Below are 23,968 nucleotides of genomic sequence, written 5' to 3'. Positions count from 1 at the left end.
ATACTGTTCATTTCCTCTTTTCTTAAATGAGGTAATGGAAGATATCGACTTAATCAAGTTCATCCATATATATCCAGCCTCCATCCTTGCCACTTTTTTGTCTGATGGACAGAAAGATGATACATGCATCTGAAATGCTGCTTGTCGACAAAACTGAAAAGTTATCAAATTTTAAAAAGATCAGAAACATCCGGTCCCTTTTAGGCATCTTTAGATTGTACATTATTTGGAAAAACAGTGCAGTACTTTTGAAAAGAGTGAAGTATGTTTTACAATTTCGTGATTGAAAATAATTTAGATTAAAGTCTGTTCACGCTTACATTTTTCCACAACTACGTGCTCTCTATAAGAGAGTCGAAAGTATGCATTGCACTTCGCCATGTTGTAAAATTGCATATTAAGATTACCATCATCATACCTTTATGGTGTATCTAGTTAGGTGGAATTACCCGTTATTGTTCATTCATGTGCAATTTCATCCTTGTTAACAGAATTCATCTCTCAAGTCGTCCCAGATTGAGTATGAATCATTGAAACATGAGAATCGACGACTTGCAGAGGAGATCCAATACCTCAACTCCAACATTGAGGACCTGGCACGGCTGAAGGAGATCTCGGAGAAGCAGATTGAGGAGACGATGCAAGCCCTGGAGTGTGAGCGGGACCAGAAGCACCAACTCAAGAAGCAGCTGGACCAGGCTATGATTTCAGAGCTGGAGGCCATCAATGTGGACCTTGAGAATAACTCCCAAATGCACTTCATGGAAGAAGACTATGAAGATGACGAGGCTGGGGGCCATCCGCTGCTGCGACGCTTTGAACGGCAGATGCAGGATGATGAGGAGGACACTAGCATAGGGCAGGAAGCCTCAGACTTATTCAGCGAGCTGCAATCGATAGAAGTGAAAAAGTTGGAGGAACAGCTTCATCAGCTGGAGTCTGAGAAAAGTGAACTCTCAAAACACCTGGAGAAATCCAAATCCGAGTTAGAAACAACTCGTGATGCCCTCCAGAGTTTGTCTGACCTCAACATCTCGAGCTCAGATGGAGATACGGAAATTGACCCCTCACAGTATCAGCATTTGGATGAAACCCACCAGAAGCTGTATCAACTGGTCAGTCTCTACAAGCTCCAAGAGAAGAGGTATGCCGCTGTCCTTGCTAAGAATAAGGCTCTGCAGAGTGAGTTGGAAAACATGGTATTAAAGTTGAAAGAGGAGGGTAACAAAGTGGAACTCCAGAAAGAGGTGCAACTCATGAACGAAAGGAATCGCAAACAGCAGGACACTGTCAAAGACTTGCAGTCACAGCTTAAGGGTGTCCATGACATGGTGGGGGATGCCCAAGGCCAGCTTAATCTCACTCAAGATGAGCTTGCTGCTGTCAGTGAAGACATTGCACAGTTGTACCACCACGTATGCATGGTCAATGGAGAAGCCCCAAACCGCATCATGCAGGATCACCTTAAGGTCACGAGGCAAAGCAGGAGGGATGGCTTCAGAGCAGAAATTGCCAGCAGACTCAAGGAGGTGTCCACAGAGAATGGTGGCCAGGATGTGGTAGATGGAAGCAGCTCAGACTCTGCAACGTCCAGTCCAGCCAGGAGAGCAGATGATCATGCCAAGTTCAACGGTGACACCATTACATGTTCAACCTTGGTCTCGACTGTCAGAGATCAAATCAAGTACCTGAAGCGTTCTGTGGAGCAAGCCGTTGAAATGTCCCGGCAGCACAGCAGTGATGGGGGTGGAGCTGAGAATGAGGACTTGAAGGAGGAGGTGGTGAAGCTGAAATCACTGCTCATGACAAAGCGCGAACAGGTTGCCACTCTAAGGACAGTGCTGAAAGCCAACAAGACGACTGCTGAGGTCGCTTTGGCCAACCTCAAGAGCAAGTATGAGCATGAGAAAGCGATCATCGCGGAGACGATGAAGAAGCTGAGAAATGAGCTGAAGGCCTTGAAGGAGGAGGCGGCCAGCTTTGCCAGTCTGCGCGCCATGTTTGCGAAGCGCTGCGATGAGTACGTGACCCAGCTGGATGACATGCACCGTCAGCTGGCATCAGCAGAGGAGGAGAAAAAGACCCTGAACTCCCTGCTCAGGATGGCCATCCAGCAGAAGCTTGCTCTCACCCAGCGTCTTGAGGACCTGGAGTTCCAGAATGAGATGTCGAGCCAGCGGAGAGGCCAACGCAAACACAAACCCTCCAAAGTGAGTGAGAATCAAATGGCTTGGGTGACTAGTATGGGTCTTCCAGTGGCCCACAGGATGGGGCCAATGGGCCCCCTCTTCCCTGTCCCTTTCAGATCTATGCGGCCACCACCACCGCCACACCACCACCACCACCGCCTGCCAATGAGAATGCCGCGCTATCCTTACTCTAACCAGCCTCATTTCTTGTAGTGATGGGCCTTCTTTACACTTGATCTCTGTCCTTTATTTTTATTTACCTCAATATGTACAGCATGAAAGGGCTGGATGCAGTTTTGACATTTTAAACTTTAAAATCCAAACAGCTATATTGCCTCAGTGACAAGATACTGTCTTGAAAACGGGGATGATATGACTTGTAATATTTGTTATTCAAAGGCCAATGATTTTTTTTCTTTAAGACAATTCTCTGATTGATTAATCCAGTGTAGATAATGGTTTTTTTTAAAAAGAAAAAAGAAAAAGGAGAAGACTGCCTCCAGTCCTTTTTGGATATGTATCATACATGTAAATGTACTCAGTGATCCCACCAAGTATATAGGGAAACCATACATACTGAACATGTACATCAACATGCCTTACAACTAACCATGGCTGCTACTAAACATGGTGGTGTATCTACATATCCACACACAACTTGGTGAACACATGGACAGATTAGTGATCTTATATATTTGTACACGTAGCCTTGTCTTGCCACCAAACTAACTCATGCATGTGGTGTTTTTATTGTGTGTATATTTTGGGTATTTGTGGGATTCAACTAACTCATCATACCAACCATCATAATATACTTACCAGCTAGCTGACAGCATTATTTGGTGTCATTTCATGAGGGCCCTGTGAGTCAGTGTGTCCCGAGTGCATGACGACACGCATGCAGTGTTGCATGGTTTGTGCACATAATCAAGAATGCTTTCCATCAGTCAATCGAATCAGATGTTGGTCAATATTTATCCTGTGAGATATCTAACCTCAAAATCTCCACAACAATCAATGCTAGGTATGTAAACCATTTCTTCATTGATCATATTGAACCAAGTGTTATTGATAACTTGCATTTTTGGAAATGTACCATCGTATAAGCTCTAATTACAAGTCAGTGCAAGCAGCCTGGGATGTAATATGTTTTGACAGTGAAGGCACTGGCTCAGTGTCCCAGTGGGTCTTCATACGACATATGTAAAGTGAACTGCTTTAAGTACAACAAGCTTGTTGGAGATGGCTCACCATGGCGACAGCTGGCGGAAGGAAGAAGCTCTGATGGACTAGATGACCCAGACAGCAGGAAGAAGGAGGAACAAACGGCTCTTGCACAAACTCTTGTGATGATGGAATCCTATCATCTATGACAGGAAATATATGGAAGGTACTGAGTATGTCCTCAACGGTCAGTTTGCAATTGTTTGTATATTTAAAAAAAAAAAAAAATGAGTAAGACGATGAATGTATCTCATAGCCCTTTTTGCATGATTGACTTCTGAAGGCAGTTGCTTTGCAGTAGTTCAAGGGAAAATTAAATGTAAAAGACAGCACCTTCACACTACTCTCACGCTAGAGTCAGAATAGGTTTTGGACTGTTGGAAGTCAGAACAGACCCCATGCAAGTTCTCCAGTGGACTGCTTCTGTCTTTCTACCACACAATGGATCCTAAACATTTGGCATAGATTGTAACTAGGGAGGAGGAGAAAGTGAAACTGTAAAACCTTGTAATCACAAAGATGGTTTAAATCAAAAACGTGGTTTAGATTTCGTTCACGGAATAAAAGGAAGAAGAAGAGTGAAATAGGTATACCATTCACACGTGAGTACAGTATCAATGTGCGGTTATTATTTAATGTCTGTTGTTGTACACAATCCTTCATATGCATTTTTCTCATTTCAATTTTCAATTCAGTTGTGCTTTATTTCCATCCAACAACAAAAGGTAGTACAAAAACAAGTATACATTTATTGAATCATATTGGTAACAATCTCTGAGAAATACAAATCATAAAGTTTGATACAAAATGTATGAACGAATCAATGCAGAAGAAATTAGCATAAACCATGGACAAAATTTAAACTACCTTTGTGAATTCCAGTGTATGAGTTTATACTGTGCATGCTTTACATTGTGAGGCTGCTTCTAGCTCCATCCCTTTATGCACAAGGAAGTAAAGATACCTTTCCAAGAAGGCTCTTGGTTCTTGTCAATATTGTGATGATTGGTTCATTGAAGTAAAGTATCACCAAGTACATCCGTAAGTCTGTGGTGCGAAATATGAGAAGAGAGTCTAATAGGCCAAATTCAGAATCATGTAAAGCTCAGTGCAAACTTATGTATTTTTTTTTTCAAACAGCTGTCGAATATGCTGTAAAATTCTTTTCTCACATGCTGTATGTTTTGCTCTAATACTATGCCATTTCTTACCCATTGAGTTTACGCATTACAAATCTTGTCTGTGCAGAACCACAAATGTATTATTAGTATTTTTCTATGTGCCATATCATGCAGTAACATGTAAGATGAAACTACCACTTACATTATAGAATCTTGAAGCAGGGGGAAATTCCCTTGTTTGCATTGCTGGTAATGAATGCCTCGAAAGGAAATACAGTGCTTTGTGAATGTGCCACCACAAGAAATGGGACACACTTTACAAGGAGTACATAAGTGAAAATGATCTCACATTTAGCCACTTTCAGCATTTGAAGTCTGCAGCATTGTAAAGGCAAGAGCAATTTTGGATGTAAAATTGCTCTCCGTGTATACATGTAGAACATTGCCTCCAACATTGGAAGAGTAAAAACGTAGAGCTGATTTAATATACAAGGATGAATACCTTGTAGCCATTCTGTACAAAACCTACGTGTACAGTGGACCAATAAGAACAATTACCAGTGACAGCACGGCAGTCTTATTCATGCCCAGTGTTCATTTCATATGCACTGTACTCCTACCAGTAGTTGGAAGTAGCCCTGAAGTTACATAATGAAGGCAGGAGTCTTGGCATTTGTTATATTTAGCCACGCCAATTAGGTTGTGGAGATTGATGCCTGCGCAGGAGCAGAGTTGATTGATTCACAAGAAGTGACGTTCCCTACATAACCTCCATAATATGATGGCAAATGTGCGTTGCCACAAGTTATGCACATCAATAATATCCAAACCTAGAGGCAAAGCCTCTGAATCATGTTGAAACAATTTGTTCAGGCAGATGTGATACAGTTTATTGTATTGTCCTTGATGCATGTATTGTTCGCTATCTGCCGACTACAAAGGTGGAGAATATCAGTGAATGAGACTGCCCACAGCTGTAACAAAATATTTCTATTCATCATCTGCATATGAATTATTATTGTAAACAATGGAGTGATTTATCTACATGGTTTACATACAGCAAATACTCATGATTTGTTTCATTACACTATGTAGGTCAAGGTTATCATGTCTAAGAGAGTGCTTCCCCCCCCCCCCCTGCATTTAGTTTAAATCCAAAATGCAAGCCCTCCAAAAACATGGGCGTATGGGCATACTGGGTCATAGCAACTGAGGTGGAAGCATATGCACACGAGAGTATTTTAATTACCATGCTGTTCTGCCCATGATGACAATTTCCTGTTTTCCTTGAGAAATCACAACGGCTTTATTACGGATAAGTATCATGTCCTGAGTTGTTCAGCATTTGGCTAGAATTAGCCGAAGTATATTGAAAAACCCTGTGTGGAGTCTGCTGTTGATTGACTTTCACTATATTTCAGCTTACAACAATCCTGACATCCATAATGGAGAACATTTGTATGCCCTATCTGTTTCTGCAATAGTTGAGGAGAAATAATCTGGCTTGTTAGTATTTTTCTTTTCTTTGTGTTGCACTCCACTAGTATTTGCTAGAACAATCTCAAAGTGTGTATTTGATGTGCTTTGTGTGGATGTGTTCTAGAGTGACCTGTCCTGTTTAAAGATTAATTTACAATAGGCCCGTTCACACACAAGGGAAAAAGTGCGATTTAAAAATCGATTTTCTTATCGCGATCAAAATTTCGAAATTTTTTCCAGTGTGGACAGAAAAATCTCACTAATTACCGCGATCCTTATCGCGATCCAACTCGCACTATTAGTGCGATTTTTCAGAATAATCGCGATTATTTTGCCAAGCGTCGTGTGTGTGAGCGCGATCGAGATTCGGAAATCGGTATTTTTTGTCCCATCGTTCGTAGCGCGTGCGAAACTCTATTGGGACTGCGCGGTCAGTCTTCGGTCATGCAAGATTCGCGCATGCGCAGTTTGGCCACTGATCGTTCTTTCCTTGCTGCGAAGTGCGATTTTTCCCTGTGTATAAACGGTCGAAAAAAAAAATCGAAATTTGGATCGCGATTGAAATTTCGATTTTCGTTGTTTGTGAACGGGCCTAATGTAAGTGGTGAAAATGAGATCTTAAAGCTTTTCTAATAAAGTGGTGGTGGTTTATATCCATGCAGTGAAGCTAGATGATAGGATAATCATTGTACATCATTGTTGCTTTCCTTTTTCTTCATGGGGGTGCAAAATATTCTAGATCCATTACTGCGGGATAAACCCTTTCTTTAGTGATGACAGTAGAAGATACCCCTTTATGGGGAAAAGTACTCTTCTGCAACTCCCTCAGATTCTACATTATTTTCCCTTGTCGTTGATCAGGCAGCCTCTTGTAATCCTCAATTCCATTAGGGTTTGGCCAAAAAGGTCAGATCGAAGTGATGAAAATGGCAGCTCTGTACATGCCATCATCGCTGAAGTACAGTGCATGGGGTAAAAACAAAGTGTCCACGCAGGACACATCCCACACCATGTCAAATGAATATGAGAATGGAGCAGTTCTGCCCTTCTCTGGTGGTGCTTAGAAACTGAAAAATACAAGCAATGTTGTGAAATTGTACTGTAAGTAACAGTCCAAATGAGAATGGAATAACTTTTCACTTTTCATACCTGATTCAAAGTCTGATTCCCATTCCTCATCTCAAATGATGTTGTTGCGAGTCTCGCTGAACTGAGATATCTCAACTGTGTTAAAAGGAATGCTTTGGGCTCAGGAGATTTCATATGAACATGTGAGATATTGAGATAGTTTCACTTCTGCACTATTTGAGCAGTGTCAAGGTCATACTGCAGACTTTAAAGACCAAGCTGTGAATTTGTCTTCTTCCGACTAGACTGGAGAATATAGGGACCATGTCACACCAGACTCGCACATTTCCGTCAAACAATCTCAAAACCCACAAAATTTGATAACCTCCATACATACACCCATAAAGCATGATTGTGCACAGTGAACACAAATTCTGAATGGCATGCAACAATTCCAACTGTTAGCATGCTGCATGACAAAAGTGGCATACCTTCCATTATTGTTGGGTTGTTTTCCATACAGGTAGTTGGATATGATTTATTGTTGCATCAGATTTCCTCCCTTTCCTTTTCTTTTTTGTTTGGTTTATCCCCCTCCTTTTTTCTTTTGTTTGGTAAATGGCATGCCAAAAAAAAAAATGTGTGACACAAAAATCTCAACTTTGCATGCAGTTGTGCATGTGTGTATTCTCAGATCTGATCCTGGTGGTATGTAACAAGGTCGCAACCCCATAATCAGACAAAAGGTGAAACAAAGTATTTGGGTCAAAGGGAAACAGATGGTGAATCTACATCTTCTTCCATGTGCCACTGTACATGCATTATATTGGGGTTTCAGACTTTCAAAAGATTGTGTTTGTAATTGCATCTCTAAAAGAGTAGTTATGGAGTCTCCTGGCCAACTGCTATCTGCAAATGACATCCATATATTGGCTGTGTCACAAATTCTGTGGCCTTTCAAACAGTTAACTTTACACTTCCTTGGAAAAGAGCACAAGTGTAAGTGTAAGCATGCACCACGAGTACACTTGTAAAGTGAATACAATTTCAGGTTAGGCTCCACCTCGTCATTCATGATGGAGAGGTCAAATCAAGTAAAACTTATTAAAAAGATACTTTTGGGATTAAGACTGGTCAAGTGAGGCTCAAGGTATTTGTTCAGGAGATAACACTATTTAAGTTTCCTCTCAGTCTTACAGAATTTGACTTGATCAGCATGAAACATGTTTATGAAACATGTTCTTTTGCCAGTCTGAAAGCATTCATGTGTCATGGGGTGTCAACATCAGGCTAAATGATCAGAAGAATGTATATTTTGTAACATTTGTGCAGAATTTGTTTTCCCCTCCTCGTTTGCTGCTTATGTACAGCAGATATGGATGCATAGTGTTCAAAAGTAAATAATTGTGATAGAGCATGGAGCAGTTTCAATTTATTATGATCACTCACTCAAGATGTTGGTACATGACTCAAATACGTTTTGGTTTGGAATGACATAGTTTGCTGTGGTAGTCATGCACTGTTATTCTGCAGTATGTAGGCCCTATCTGGTGAAAAAAAAAAGTCTCAAAATTTTACTGTGTCCCTGTATTATATGAGCTGTGCAAATAGGGTGAATATATGTAAATGCCTCTTTTACCTGACATCTGACATTGTTGAAGTTGTATCCAAGAGTGGTAAAGCAAGCAATTTGTAACCTGTCAAATTCCCCCAAACCTTTAAACTGTAGGACTATAGGCTGAAGTATGAAATATCAAATGTTATGTTCATTGTAAAAGAAATATATATCTATGCACTAATTTCAAGAGATTGAATTAAGTTTTCAGAGCACAAATTCAGAATATACAGATGTCTGTACATATATATGGAATATAGTGTTTATGTCCATTATCATATTTATGACATGATGTGTCCAGTGACAGAAATATTGTTGTGTTTTCATTTTAAAAGCTACACAGAATAGTACACCGTGTATATGCTGATTGAATGCAGCATCCTACGCAGTTGTAGTTGCAAGTGTAAGTGCTTTTGTTTTTGATATGTAATGTTTTAGATGGCTTGGGCGTCGCTTTGCCAGTATTATTAATGTAGCTAAATTCATTAATCTGTCCATGTGTTCATAACTAATATGTGGAAGAAAGATTTTCACTATTTCACCTACAGACACACACATACACACATATACAAATATATACACCCTGGTATATTATACAGATCTTGTAATGCTAAATCTTTGTTCAGTATGAAAGTCTTTAGAAAATAAAAAGTAAACCATACTCTGCTTTGGCAAAGGAGATGAAAAGGAAACATTTTTTTTTTTTATTATAAGATTGAATTCAAAAGGGAATTAAATACCAAGTAAAAGTTATTTGAATGATTTCAGTTCATTGTATACACTTGAGATGTAACACTTGACTCTGGTACCATTTAGAACATGTGAACTGATTGACGGTAAAAAAACTTTTTCATCTCATGAGAGTGAAAGATGAATACTGATAAGCTTTCTGCGCTTGCAGTAAACAACCAACTTGCATTGGTCACATTTGTTGTTCAAAAAAAATGTGAGGAAAAAGGAAATGATGCTGGTATTTGGGACCTGAATGTTTCTCAGAAATAATTGGGTTTCGGTATTTCCGTGTGTAATCAAGTATCACGAAGGACAAGATTTTGCAGAGACTCTAAAGTTGCTAATCAGGATATGCCGTCTATTTGACATTGAGGTTTTGTGCAAAATACCTTTTATCTATGCATGCATGAAATTGGACATTTTTTTTTTCTGACATGAAATACGTAACATTTGCAGGATATTGTAGTGTGTGTGTAGGTGTATGTACCATGTTTATTTGTGAGTAGCTGTATGCATTGTGTGACAGTAGAACATATTTATCTTGTATGTATTAAGTATGTTGTAGTATAACAGCTTACTGTTGTTAAAAAGAAAGAAAACAAGATTCTTCCACTCTGTAAATTTATGTGTAATTATCTTTCATAAAACTGCGAATAAAATCATGTGCACATCTTGGCCGACTGTCTGTACTGAAATAGGAGCTGATGAAAGTCTCATGCAGATGCTTGACAATGATTTTTATGGAATGTGCATGACAAACATACAAATGAAATCCACTTCCCCTCTCCAGTCCAAGGGGAAAGATGATTGGAAATTGTTTGGCGCTGGTGGCACATCTTTCATAGTCAACTGTAATGTTTAACAAGATGTCTCATTCAGCTCCTATTTCAGTCAAACATCTACAACTGTATACTCAGCAATACTTGCTCATGCATTTGCATACTGTATAGTGCTAATAATCTTGCAATTTTTTAGCTTAAATTGTCTTTTTTTTTTTAAAGGGAATTGTGCATTTCAGCTTATTTAGTTGTTGTGAAGTAGTTTTTAATTTGATTGGCTTCTTGTATTAAGAAAGATGAAAATAATTTTCAGAGTATGATATTTATCTTTTGTTTATATTTATTCCTAAAGGACAGGGATCAAAACATTGAATTCCATCATTGTTGTTTTAAGAAATGTTGTGATTTAGTTTACGGTTCCTTTGAAAACTTTGTTGAAATTGATAATGATGACTTGATTTTATGCATGTTCATTGAATGATAATTTTTAGTGTGTAAACATATTTGTCAGCACATGCTATTGTAGAGGATTGGTTTGTAGATCTATGCTTCTGGCTAATAAAGAATAGGCAAAACTGAGTGAAAGTGCTTGAAATTTGTCAATATCAGTCTTTGAAATTTCTAACACTGTTCATGAAATGTTGTACTAACATCACATCATATATGCCAGTGTAGTCTCTTATTTTAATCGAGCTTTAGATCTCTCATCATCATCATCATCATCATCATCACTGATTCAAACACTCTTCAAAAACTATCAAAAATATCAAACTAAATATTTTCCAACTTCTATCACATCATCATAGTGATCATATAGTTGTGTACAAAACTCATTCTCCAAGACTTTTCCCCCACATTTTCTCCTTCATTCTGTCCCTCGCAAGAGAGGGCTCAAAACTTTCCATGCTCTCGCTCTCCACACTGCCATCGGGTTCGCTAATTTACCGCATACTTTATAAGCTGTTATTTTCGCATACAGATATTTTTGTGAGATCATGTTTTCGCCAATTGACACCGAGACTGTAGTAAGCGCACTATTACCGCAGGGCATGGTGACATTTTCGCGTGCTGTTAAATTCACGGTCCAACAGTAATTCGCGAAAAATCAAACCCTTGCGAAAATAACAGCTAATACAGTATACAGGTTACCTGGTCTGCTTGGTTTCCATGCTGATTTATCATTCCTGACATACTCCTGCTTCTTCCTTTGCCCCAAGTGCCCCTTTAAAAGAAGACCCAACATTGGATGAGGTTGGGGTGGCTGGGCTGTGGTGGTAGTGATGGCCGAACATCCCTTTATATATGCCTGAAGCAGCTCCAAAATGAAAATAGCTGGATCTGGCAGATTGACGGTTATGTCGATAAAAGTCAACATGGGTCAGATGTGTGGCCTATTAGCTTTACTGTCATAACTGACAAGTTTTTGTTTGTTTGAATGTTGTTTGATTTTTTTTTTTCTTGCCTAGTGGACCGATCAGTTGCAGCTTTTGATATCGTTGTTGTGTAATGATAACAACAGTACACCAAGATAAACTGTGTGACTTTCATTTGAAATGCTAAATGCATGAACATTCCATATATTTGGAATCGGTGAGACTTGGGAAATGGTACAAGTGCAATCAAAACTATAAGATGAAGCATTTTTTCCCAGCATTGCTGTTGACTTTACTTTAGTTTTACTTTAAAATGACCACAAGTTAAGAATCAAAAGTATGGTGGCATGCTAGGTATTTGGATTTTGATGGGAACAGGTGAGCAAATCACAATAATAATGATAACAATAATTATAATAATAATAATAATAATAATAATAATAATGATGATGATGATGATGATGATGATGATGATGATGATGATGATGATGATGATGATGATGATGATGATGATGATGATGATGAAGATGATGTGATCTCAAGATATCCGTAAGACTTTGAGATTGCTGAAAAACACTTTTTGGGGGGTGGGGGTGGGGGAGGGGGAGGGAATATGTATAGAGAAGCCAAAATTAGATTTTCTGCGTCTATGCAGATTATGCCTTGATACAAAAATGCTAGGTGCTAGGATTATCAGCAATTTTGAGATGATGGTTACAAGTGTAGATTGTGGTTTTGTCTTCTTTGTATTGGGTGAAGTTGAGATTGCTTTATTTGTAAAACCAGAAATTTTCAGCTGCATGAACCTTTCACAAACTTCACAAGGAGCCAAGATTTGAAGAGAGTAAAATGCACTCAACTGTATCTGTCTAGATAAAACGCATTGAATGCCAGTGGCGATTCATGAAAGTTTCTGGATGAAAAAAAAAAAAAAAAAAAAAAAAAAGGTTGTTGGCTCCAATTCATGAAAGTTTCATGCAGTGAATGTTTCTGGGTGTGCAGTTATTCTACAAGTACAAAGTGTTTGCAGAAAGCCACAAATTCAGGCCACATTACACAGAGCATTGAAGGATAGATAATATGTCTGCACACACCTGCTTCTCTATGGGTTTAGAATGTGTTTTGCATAAATTATGGTCACTATTGATGTTACAAATTGATATTAGTGAGCTTTAGATCTACGATGAAAATGCTAAGACAACGCAGCCTCCTGGGTTAGACAATGGAAACACCCGTCTCATTCATGTGCAGAAAACCGTTTTTTGCCTAATTACATTGAATCGTCTTAGCATTTGCATCATAGATCTAAAGCTCATAGATCAAAATCTTTGAACTACATGATGTGAGGTGAGGATGGATAGAGCCTAGCAGACAGAATATTCCCATCTCTCTACAGAAAAAAACAAAGTACACACACAGATTAGCATATTTAGGACTACACTGGGAACAATAGCATCATCTATTGCCTCCTGTTTTCATAAAAGGATGAAATATTTTATCCTCTTTGGGAGCATCATAGATAACAACATAAGAATCTCAGAAAATTTAATTGAAATCTCACTGGGACATTGAGAGGAAGGAAAAAAAAAAAACCTACATATGGCAGGCAAGTGGTTTCTTTGTTGCGTTATCACTGCGACTGGTCAACTGCTGTAAAACGAGGAATGTTCACGTGCATTTTAATTTCGTGAAATTTCTTGTCTACACTATATGCATTGAACGCCAGTGGCAATTTGTGAAAATTTCATGACACAAAAAAGGCCGTCAGCTCCAATTCATGTCGTGCCGCGAATATATCATGTTTTACAGTACTGTAAAGCTGTTTTTTTTTTTCATTCATATATTTTCGTGAATGAAATGGTGACTCTGAGGTTATAGTACAATCTGTAAGTTCACTAATGCCTGTACATTTGTGACATTTTTGTGTTTTGTTTAGTGATTCCCAAAACTTGTGAAAATTAAACCCTCAAGAAAATATAAACAGCTTTTACAGTATGTTGGCACGGACATAAAAAAAAAAAATCCAGCTCTTGTATGCACACACATCAAGACACTTATTCATCCTTGCCATACATTATTCACAGCTCAAGCATGTCCAGCATGTGTTTTCGGGTATTTCAATTTCATTAGCTGCTCGGACTTTGGTCAAACAAGAGCCAAATGAACTGGAAATTTAGGTCAATGCAGCTATGGAGGCAGAGTATTGATGTTGTACCAGAACCCGCTCTGAGGCAGAGCAGATGTCTGGCTGTACTATGTGAGCGTCATCTGTACATGTGATAACGCAGTGCATCCATGTGTGGGATGGGGAATATTTCTGTCATATTAGAGAGGTCATCCGTGGGGCATAGGGGCTGCAGTGGATCGGCCAGTAGCGAATGAAATGACAGCAGTCTGATGTAAGGCCTAGACTCCCAAGTACAGACTTTTCACACGCAAATATATGTAATCATCTGTATTTACCTCGGTTATAGAATTAACTAGTTACCACCATACCCCCCCCCCTCCCAACAACAAAAAAAGGAAATCAGACCAAAGTGATATGAAGAAATTTGAGCCAGTTTATCATGCAACAAAAAGGACAATCAAAAATCAAAGTATTGATCTGTGTGGTAACATCAAGAAGAGTAAAGAATGGAAGCTGCTCTGAATGTGTGACCAAACATAGTGAGAGTGTTTGCATTGATTATATAAAGGTGAATTTGAATATGACTCTGTTCAGAAGCAGATGCATTCTGGTCAGATGGAAAGAAAATGCAGATACATGTACCATACAGGGATATTTGAACCTCTTACACCTTGTTGTCCAAGCATCTTACACAAGCCTTCTCAGTTATTTCAAATTTATTTTTAGGTGCTGAAAAGTGATGGGAAAGGATGTTCAATTTTTGCAATCAAAATATCTGAACAATAACTATTTTAATTTGCTTTTTTTAATTCTACTTATTTATTCATAAAATCACAGTCAAGTTATTTACATAATCTATGATAGATATGTGAGTTTAAAGGAGGAAATCAGGCAAAGGCCTGGGGCTTTCTGTTTAAAATCTTGGAAGCCACAACCATAATATTGTGAAGTTTCCCCCATGATTTTCCAAGTGTTTATTATAAATAACACTTTAACATAAAATTTTAGCAGTGAAGAAATATATTTTATTTATTTATTTTAGCAAATGAATAAAAAAAAAAATCCCACTTTGAATACCATTTAAATCACCCTCCATGAGCCATCCATTTGAGTACATTGTATAATACATGGTCTCTAAAAAGATTTGCAGTCATGATTTGTCTGTGGTTGGTCAGCCATAGGCATCCAGTCACATGTTTGTATTCTTCACTGCACAAAACTGCTTACTCGGAACAAATCAAGAGTCAAACAAATTAATTTTGAAATACATAGCAGACTGTTCACATACCGGTCAAGTGACATACTAGTAATTGTAATGCCAAATTGCAGTTAGTATTGCAATTATGATTCAAATAACTGTTTGTTCACACAATGGAGGAAGGCTTCACATTTCTGCAGTTTTGAATTTCAGAGCAAAGAGAGGAGGTGTGGCTTCTTTCCAAGTTCCCATCAGTCACTCTTGAGCAGTAAGTAGTGCTCGCTTTGACTGCAGGGCAAGCATTCAATTTGAGGAAGGAGGTTTTTATGCTGGAGTGATTGAAAGGTCACCACAAACTCCGCCCCAAAACATGATTTGGAGGTCAATCCATTTACATAATTTTGGCAAATCGTGATTGGAAAACACCCCCTGACCGTCATTTGAAACACCATGGGAATGACGATTCAAATTACTCTCTGCGATTCCAGTTAGCATTCACATGGCAAAAAAAAAATGAAAAAATTGAATCATGATTTTAGTGATGCATCATTACAATCTTGTTTCAAATGGCGCACTCTGGGTACGTATGAAAGCACTCTATTGTTGCCCTCTCTTTTTTTCCTGAGCTTCAGTCTGTGACAAGCAGTGCTTTAACCCGCCTTGTGCCAGAAACCACATTTTTATGGTTTGGTACTGTGTCTGTCTATAATGGGATGCCATTATCTAGTATTAGAGTTTTCTAGGATAGAATAAACACAAAATAAATAGAAATTCATTTGAGCCCATTGTTGTGCATATATGATAGTTTTGGTTGCATAATTTCCAAAAGCCTCTTAATAATTGCCAACTTTATAACCATTTCTTATATTTTTAACACATTTTAGAAGATGAAAGTTCCTTTTCCTCTCTCTCAAAATGGCACTATCTTTTTGAATTGCGCAGCAAGGTGAACAATTCTACTTCAACATTTCCCCCTTCCCCCAAATAAGCGGGATACTGTATATACCATATCTGTAGTTAGTCTAATATTTACTGAATGGGGAAATGCATGCATGCACATCACATTCATGTCCGGGATCAGAGTTCATATTTTCGTGTGGTTTTAAATTCGCAAAAATGAAAACCTCACAAAAATATTTGGCATACAGTAATAGCTTCATGGTCACACATCCTCCCCTCCCCCTCCCCCTCCCCCTCCCCCCCCCCCCCAAAAAAAAAAAGAGAAAAAAAGAGCTGGATTGAGAAGAACTAAATGGGCACAACAAGGGAACGGAGAGATTGTAGAGTTTGACAAGTGTGAATTGCAGCTCTTTAAATTTCAGAGACAGAGAGCAACACAGGATATGGCTGAGACTCGGAGATTGTTGGTTGAAGGAATAAGATCAGTTCAATGAAAAGGACAGTTGATACACTGTGGATAGGATGTTATTAAAGACCCCTGAGATTACACACAATGTGCATGTTTCTACTGGACACCTCGTATCAGCTCGCATTGCCACAAATTTTTGTCACCTGCATCACGTCTTATTCTACTACGACCTGAACCGTTTCTACGGAGCAATTAAATATGCAATGATGCGGGGTAATGCAAGGGAACTTGCAACATGTGATTCAGGAAGTCGCGTATTATAGGGTCACAGATAAGGTCGCGGGCACACTGCCTTGTGATCAATAGACCATTTCTGTACCTTTTTGCAGTTCATGGGTGTTTCTTTTCCTACAACCTACACTGTACAAACAATTTCAGTCACCTGCTCCCTCTAATTAAGTTCCTTGGGCAGGAAAACGCTGAATTGTTGCTAGGTAGGGCAAGTATCTGGCAAGCTTTGAGATTATTAAGAGTGACCTTCGTGAACAAAGCAGGCATAGAATTTTAATACATTTACCGAAACGGTCTATTGAACAACATGCGGAATCTTCCAATACGATTTTGAGACATCCGGCACACTGCAAATTTTGTTTCCTGCTCTGTTTCTGCTGAAATTCGTCCCTCACATTACTTCACGTCGACCACCTAAAAAGGTGAATGGCAGATCACTTTGCATTAACTTCGCATCACCCACTGTCCAATACATTTCTACTGAGGAAAAATTTGAGATGTTATTCACATAACTGCGCCATCATTTAGCATCACCTCATATCACCTTGCATCTCCTCAAATTTTTAGCGTCCAGTAGAAACATGCTCAATGTCACCTACGGGAGGTATTGAAGGGGAAGTTAACCTGGAGAGCTTGTGACATGGAGGTGTTGAGGCATGCTGGTTAGAACATCATGACTCCCAGTCTTGGGGTCCCTGGTTCAGTGGCAGGAGTGGTTGTTCCCTTTTAGGCATGGCTCTTTATCCTCATCGCCTAGTCCCTCAGAGGGGACGTAAAGCTGTCGGTCCCTGTGATTGCCTCTGCTTATGAACACAGGGGCACATCTTACCAGAGGAGACTTTGCTGCAACTGCCGCGACTCAAAAGACCAAAAAAAAAAAAATATTTAAGAAATAGCTTGCACTCTCACCAATAAGGTAACTCCACAGCAACTTCAGAGAAATCTCTAAATTAGATAGTAATTAATTTGTCCAGAAGTCATGGGGACGTCGCCATGATATCTCCGCGACATGTTCTCAGTCGCGGAGATGTCTTTGTAACATCTCCAGCACTCCAGTAGGATGCCAATGGGTCTCCACATAGTCGCAGAGACATCTTGGAGACTTTGCGAGTAAAATTAGTCTCAGCTAATTGACCGCTGCTAGAAGGAGATGTGGCAGAGACCTTGCAGAGATGTCTCTGTGACCAGCTGGAGACTGGACAGAGTCTTCAAAAAATCATATGTGTTTGATTCTTTTGCAACTCCCTGACTACATACTCGGCTACATTCCAGGAGAGGTCTCTGCAATGGAGACCACTCCACGACCAGGGAGACTTGAGTTGCCACCAGGTCACCAACTAGTCTCCAGCCCAATGAGTTAACGGCCATGGGAAATACATGTATCTAAAGTAAGCCCAACTAACCTCAACAATGTGATGAAAATATTGATGTGATCCGAAGAAGACAAATCAAAAGACAATCATACCTGAGAGACTGACACTTGAACCATATAATACGGTTAGAGTGTATCCTCAAGGCCCATGTATAGTTTTGGGAATGAACAACTCAATGAGACCAAATGTCACGAAACTTCTTGACATTTATTCTTTCAAGATCATATTGCAAGAAATATTGCATAGTACGCATGGAAATAAAAAACAGATGTAACTCACTGGTGAAGAATGTCACAACATGAATTTTCTCACCAATAATTCATTCTAGTCAACCTGCCCTTATCTGGTAGGTACTTTATTCTGTCAGTTTTCGTTTGCTCATTTGATTTTTACTCTGCTATCCAGCCCACAAAATAAAGGATATGCTTTATCAACCAATCAACAAAATTGAATAGGTTTCCTTGTATCTTTTTACTCTGCTATCCAGCCCACAAAATAAAGGATATGCTTTATCAACCAATCAACAAAATTGAATAGGTTTCCTTGTATCTAATTTCTCATTTAACGAAAGCTGCACTTGTGCTCTGAGAAGGCGGTTTGATCGTGGGTCTGATGTAGAAAGATGAAACCTTTCATATCGACTTACAATGTCCCATATGTCAATATTTGTTCAAATGAAACACATTCACGCAAGACTTTGCTACATATTGCACAGATATCAAAAGCCGTAATAGTTGTATGCCCAGCCAAAGGTTGCTAACGCTATTATCAGTTATGAAACTAAATAACCATTGTGTTAGGTCAAGGTGTTGATACATTCAACATTTCCAGGAACTCCTTCATCTTATACAGATTTCACACAGGGTAAGTCAAAAAAGAGAAAGACAAGAAAACAGTAATTGGCATTAATCATTTTGTTTAATGCAAATGGAGCATTGTTCACAGATGGTACCACAAGTTAGTTGACATGGTAATGTATATGAGGGATCCATTATTAGCCTCCTTGTTCAAAGCCAAGATATCTCTGCTTTACATGGTGGATTTCAGAGTTGTCACTCTAGCTCGTAGGTGATATGCAAATTAACTCGCTCTTTAATTTCTCTCTCCTTGTCGTGGAAATACTGTAGCTGCCAAATTTCAACACAACACAATTGCAATGGAGCAGCATTTTCTGGGTTATTTTGCATGTGATATTGACAGTTTCATAAATATATCCATAGGCTGTCCACACTGTCTTATAATAGCTTTGTACAGAAAGTGTGTTGTACTGAAATTAACCAAGAAAAAGAAAAAAACCCTGAAAGATGTGTACATATACCACCAACGCAAGCACTATTTTCTCCATCATTGCAGATATTTGTCATTTCACCTTCTGATGGAGTGTGCAAGACGAGTTTAATCCAATCTTTCCTTGTACTCTACGCAGTACCAATATCCTCCATCATTGACCCGCATGCAATGCACTACCGTCCCTGGAAGACGGATGCATGTTTTCCGCGAGAGGTTGCTAGCTCTAGCCTGTAGCCCCTTTGGAGAAAATAGGATTACATGCTGAGGAAGTTGTGGTTTTGGAAGTACATCTCAGATTAATTTGATCAGAGTGCATTCGGCCAGGAAAAGATGTGAGGGAAATGAGATTCCGGTTCTTCTCCCTACCCCGATCCCATTACCCCCGTCTCTCAACCCCCCCCCAAATCCTCCCCCCCCCCACATCCTCCCCCCCCCCCCACATCCTCCGCCCTACCTTATCCTCGTCATCCGATAAACATCGATAGAGCATCATATGATTAGCTGTCTTAATTAATCTCCATGGATGACAGCCAACTCATGCACGCCTTGCGCTCCTTCCTCAACCTGCATATAGAACAGGGTCAAAGAGTTAGTCAAATATTTGTGAATGCTTCAGAATCTTCAGTGTCTCATCACAAGGGGTGGTTATGATGATGATGTGTGTGTGTGTGTTTGTGTGTTTGTATAGTTACATGTGTAGTGTGTGTGTGTACATGCTTGCATGCATTTATGGACCAAGTGTGGATGTGTGTGTGTGTGTGTGTGTATGTGTGTGCATATGTGTGTGTTTGTGTGCATTTGTGTATGTTTGTACTTGCGCAAATTAATGTGGAGATTATTAATTCCCTTGTGATTAGGAAGATAATTAGGTGCTGATTTGGGTGGAATATTCATGACACAAATGTGAGGGATTCCCAGAAGGAGATCGGAGATGATAAGAAGAATAAATGGAAGCATTAAAACCCGGGCAAAGTCCTCGGGGGGGGGGGGGGGGGGGGGGGGGGAAATAGCAAGAGAACCCCCCCCCAAAAAAAAAAAAAAAACAAAAACAAAAACAAAACAAAAACAAAACACAAACAAAACACAAACCAACAACAACAACAACATGATAATGGGAATTTGGGTGGCTTTCATGGTCATGTGAAGAAATGCATCATGTAGCATGTGTGCAAGTCACATCCTTTATAGCCCTTTCAAGACTGCTACTAAAGATGACATGGATACCGCAGGTAGTTTGGGCCTATATATATAGTTCTCAGTGGGATTTACACGAGAAAGATGAGTATGGTTGTAGGATCTAAGGATTTTTATCTTTGTGTGTGTGTGTGTGTGTGTGTGTTTGTGCAGCAAAAAATACATCCCCAACATTCCTTGATTTAAGTAAACACTTTAGTACATGTTTTTCCAGAAGTTTTGTGTTTGGTTAATGCACTGGGCAGCATTTGGAGTGAATATAAGGATATCCCTCATGAACTGTTCACGTGAAACTTTAACAAGCTTCGTTTGTGTGTTTGTTTGTTTGTTTTTAATCAAACTTAGTGAGGGGTGAAACATTAGGTGCATCACATAGGAATGCATTTTGATAGAAAACAATGTTGTCATGACTGACATGGAATGGTTAATACAGGAGAAGGTGCAGTGTGAAGATAATCAAGGAGAAAATTTAGCTTTCTGGAAATAAAGGGAAAGTCAAGGGAAAATGGCTCATGTGTGCATAGAGAAAGTAAGTGAGAATGGTATGAAAGAAGGGATAACGTGTTATACGAGAGTGAGAATTTAAGATATATGAAAAGAATAGAGAAGTCAACTGTGGCTGCACACTGATTTATTGCTTCCTACAAATGTTTTCTTGGATGTTATCTGTTCACTGTGGTGCGAGGGTGTGTTTGTCAGTTGGCATGACTGTGAGCTGAATGTTTGACATTCTCATCTGTGTTGGCACTATGTCACCAAAATGTCATTAGGACACTCAAAAGCCAACTGCCCCTAACCTTCTTGAGTCATTCTGTGAAGTGAGTCATGCCAGTACTGCCATGGAGAGTGTACTTTTTTTTTTCACTCACTCTCAGCTCAGACAAGGAGACAACCATGCTTCTAGTACCGTGGTATTTAATGAGAGATGCAGTGAGTAGGCCTGTAATATGTAATGCAAGTGAAGTACAGAGCCCCACATGCACAATAATTTGTGGGACTGAGGAGAAGATTTGCCTGTGGAAAAGCATGTCAAACAAATATACCTTTTTATTTGGGGAGGGGGGGGAACGATCATTTTTTTTCCCGAGTAGGTACAGGGATTATACAGTTCCATTGAATAGGAAAACAAAATGAAGGTCGGTGTGAAATTGTATGAGGAAGATTTGTTATTATTGATGAGATTTTCTCCTGTCTTGATTTACTGTACTGTACGAGCTGAAATTTTCGAGGTGGTTTTATTTTCACGAATTTCGCGGATCGCCTTCGAACCGCGAAAATAATATCGCGCGATTAACTAAGTTCAGTTAGACCCTCGTAATCGCGAAATTAACAACACGCAAAAATGTCCTCTAAGTAGCAATTCGCGAAAATATCTGTACGCGAAAATTTCAGCTCGTGCAGTATATGCCATATATTTCTTAGGGATTTTTGTGAGTGGGCTACTCTTCGTGAATTTTTAAAACAAACAAAAAAATTTCAACTCTGATCCTGACGTGAATGCAGTCTGAATGTAATATACATTTCCTTGTCCATTGTAGTAATCCACAGTCACGAATTTAACCACTCGCAAAATTTTTAGAAAATTTTGGTTTGCAAAAAATTAGTCTCACTAAATATTTGATGTATACAGTACTGTGCTGGACCACTATAATCGATTATAGCAATAGTGATCTCGGTCAGCAGCTAGACTTTGTCCCTTTTTTGTATTTATTTTGATTATTTTTCGCTGGTTCCAAATTACTTAAAAATCACCAAAAATAAATATTGATTTGGTGACAAGGCTAAAATTTTCTCATCAAGGGTTAAAGAAATGACCAAATTACATCAATTTAATATTATTATATTAAACAACAGTGAAATGATGTGGAACGCACACTGCCCACTTATTCTTTTTTTTTTTCCCCAGCCTAGTGTAGAAAGAGATTTAGATTTGGCATTCAACTTCCAGTACAGACGTATACTGTGCGAGGTGGAGAAAGTACATGTAGATATGAATGAACAAGAAAGTATGATGCGTGGGAAAGGAATTGTATAGGGCTTTTTACACTTGTAAATTTTTGCTTAGCCCCGGACTATCGGTGGGGCTAAGGGGGGGCCTTAGCCCCACCGATAGTACGGGACTATCCTTAGCCCACTTTCTGTTTACACTCGTTTTTGCCAAAGTGGGCTAGCCCCACCGATAGTACGGTACTATCTGGCCCTGCAAAATAGCAGGGGTTAGCACCGCAATTGCGGTGCTAGCACCGCAATTGCGGTGCCAAGCAAGTGAGTGTAAACAGAACGAAAAAATAATCCTGGGCTAAGCGACGGAGACGAAGTGCGACCCTCACTGACCAATCAGAAACGAGGTGATCAAGTGCTGCCGGTGCGTGCGTGTACGTGTACAGTACACAGCGTAATTATGAATATTCATGTGGTTTGGAAAGTCCGGGGCTAAGAAAGACGAGTGTAAAAAGGTCAGTTTTCTCCTTAGCCCCGGACAAGAGATAGTACGGGACTAATTGGCGAGTGTAAAAAGCTGAAAAAATTGGTACGGGACTAACGATAGTCCTGGGTCAGAGAAAGTCCGGGGTTAAGAAACACAAGTGTAAAAAGCCCTTATGTGTCTCTTTCAGCTTTATTTACATCCAGTGTTATTGAAAACATCCTCACAAGTTAGAATGATCAGGGATTTTTAAAAGTTGTGAGATTTGAATCCTCGTGGGAGCATGGGCCAAAAGCATCACTTACAAGGTAGCGTGCAGCTGTAAAACCTAATAGGCTTGTTACTCATTCAAGGTTTCTTGGAGGAGGAGAAAAAGATTAGTCAAGGAGCTTTCCTTTCAATAGACTTGGTTGTCCAGCTGAAGCTTGAAGTTTAATGTCTGAGAAGTCTTGTACTTTCTTGTGTGCAAGAGTCTGTCCTGAAAGGCTAGCTCTGATTTCGGTGCTGCTGTTCTCCACTTAGCGAGGCATTTAGGATGGAGAGCTTTAAGTGGCTCAAAATGAAATGAAATACAGGTCTAAAGACCTTTGAGAGAGAAACAAAGAATTTGTTTCATACAGAGATTGAAATATATATATATATATATATATATATATATATACCTAAAATTGTAAAACAGTTATGAGAGAGCTACTATTAATAGTGTATGATCTCCATATTTCTATTTAATTCTGCAATAAATAATAGTACATCCAGATAAAGGATCAACTCTAAGGTTGCAGTCTTTTACAACAGAGATTTCTGAAAATATATTGTACTGCAAACTAGTATTTTGTATTCATAATGTGTAATGTGTGTATGTATGTGAATGTGTATGTGTGTGAGTGTTGTGGACAAAATGTTTGAATACCTTTGAATTCAATTTCTTCTTTTCAATTTTACATCAATACAATAAACACTAAGTAAATAGTAAGAGATGTCATCTCTGGTTTCTAGTTGTTTTTTGGTTGGGATTGGGGAGGGGAGGGATAGGCTTGGATGAATCATGTGCATATGAAAGCCATAAATTCAACTTTGAATTTTTGATTTCGTAGATCAACCATGATTCAAAATTATATTCTCATTTTATGTGTCTGAGATTCCGTTCCAACAGCAACAACAACAACATGGAAACAATGGA

At 39.2% G+C, this 23,968-nt stretch overlaps 1 protein-coding gene across 2 annotated transcripts in view; it reads left to right on the top strand.

Moving 5' to 3' along the window:
- Positions 1 to 23,968, top strand: part of LOC140246253 (protein bicaudal D homolog 2-like) — a 59,200-nt gene that overhangs the window by 21,682 nt on the left and 13,550 nt on the right. The window contains exon 3 of one of the 2 annotated variants that reach the window (XM_072325711.1): positions 492 to 2,210. In XM_072325711.1, the coding sequence (XP_072181812.1) occupies positions 492 to 2,210 (1,719 nt within the window). Of the gene's footprint in view, positions 1 to 491; positions 2,448 to 23,968 lie in introns of those variants that run through there. The other variant, XM_072325710.1, reaches the window with a different exon arrangement.

This window comes from Diadema setosum, chromosome 2, assembly GCF_964275005.1.
Source record: "Diadema setosum chromosome 2, eeDiaSeto1, whole genome shotgun sequence".
Lineage (NCBI taxonomy): Eukaryota > Metazoa > Echinodermata > Echinoidea > Diadematoida > Diadematidae > Diadema > Diadema setosum.
The sequence above is the reverse complement of the archived record's forward strand: the minus strand, read 5'-3'. Positions and strand labels throughout refer to the sequence as shown.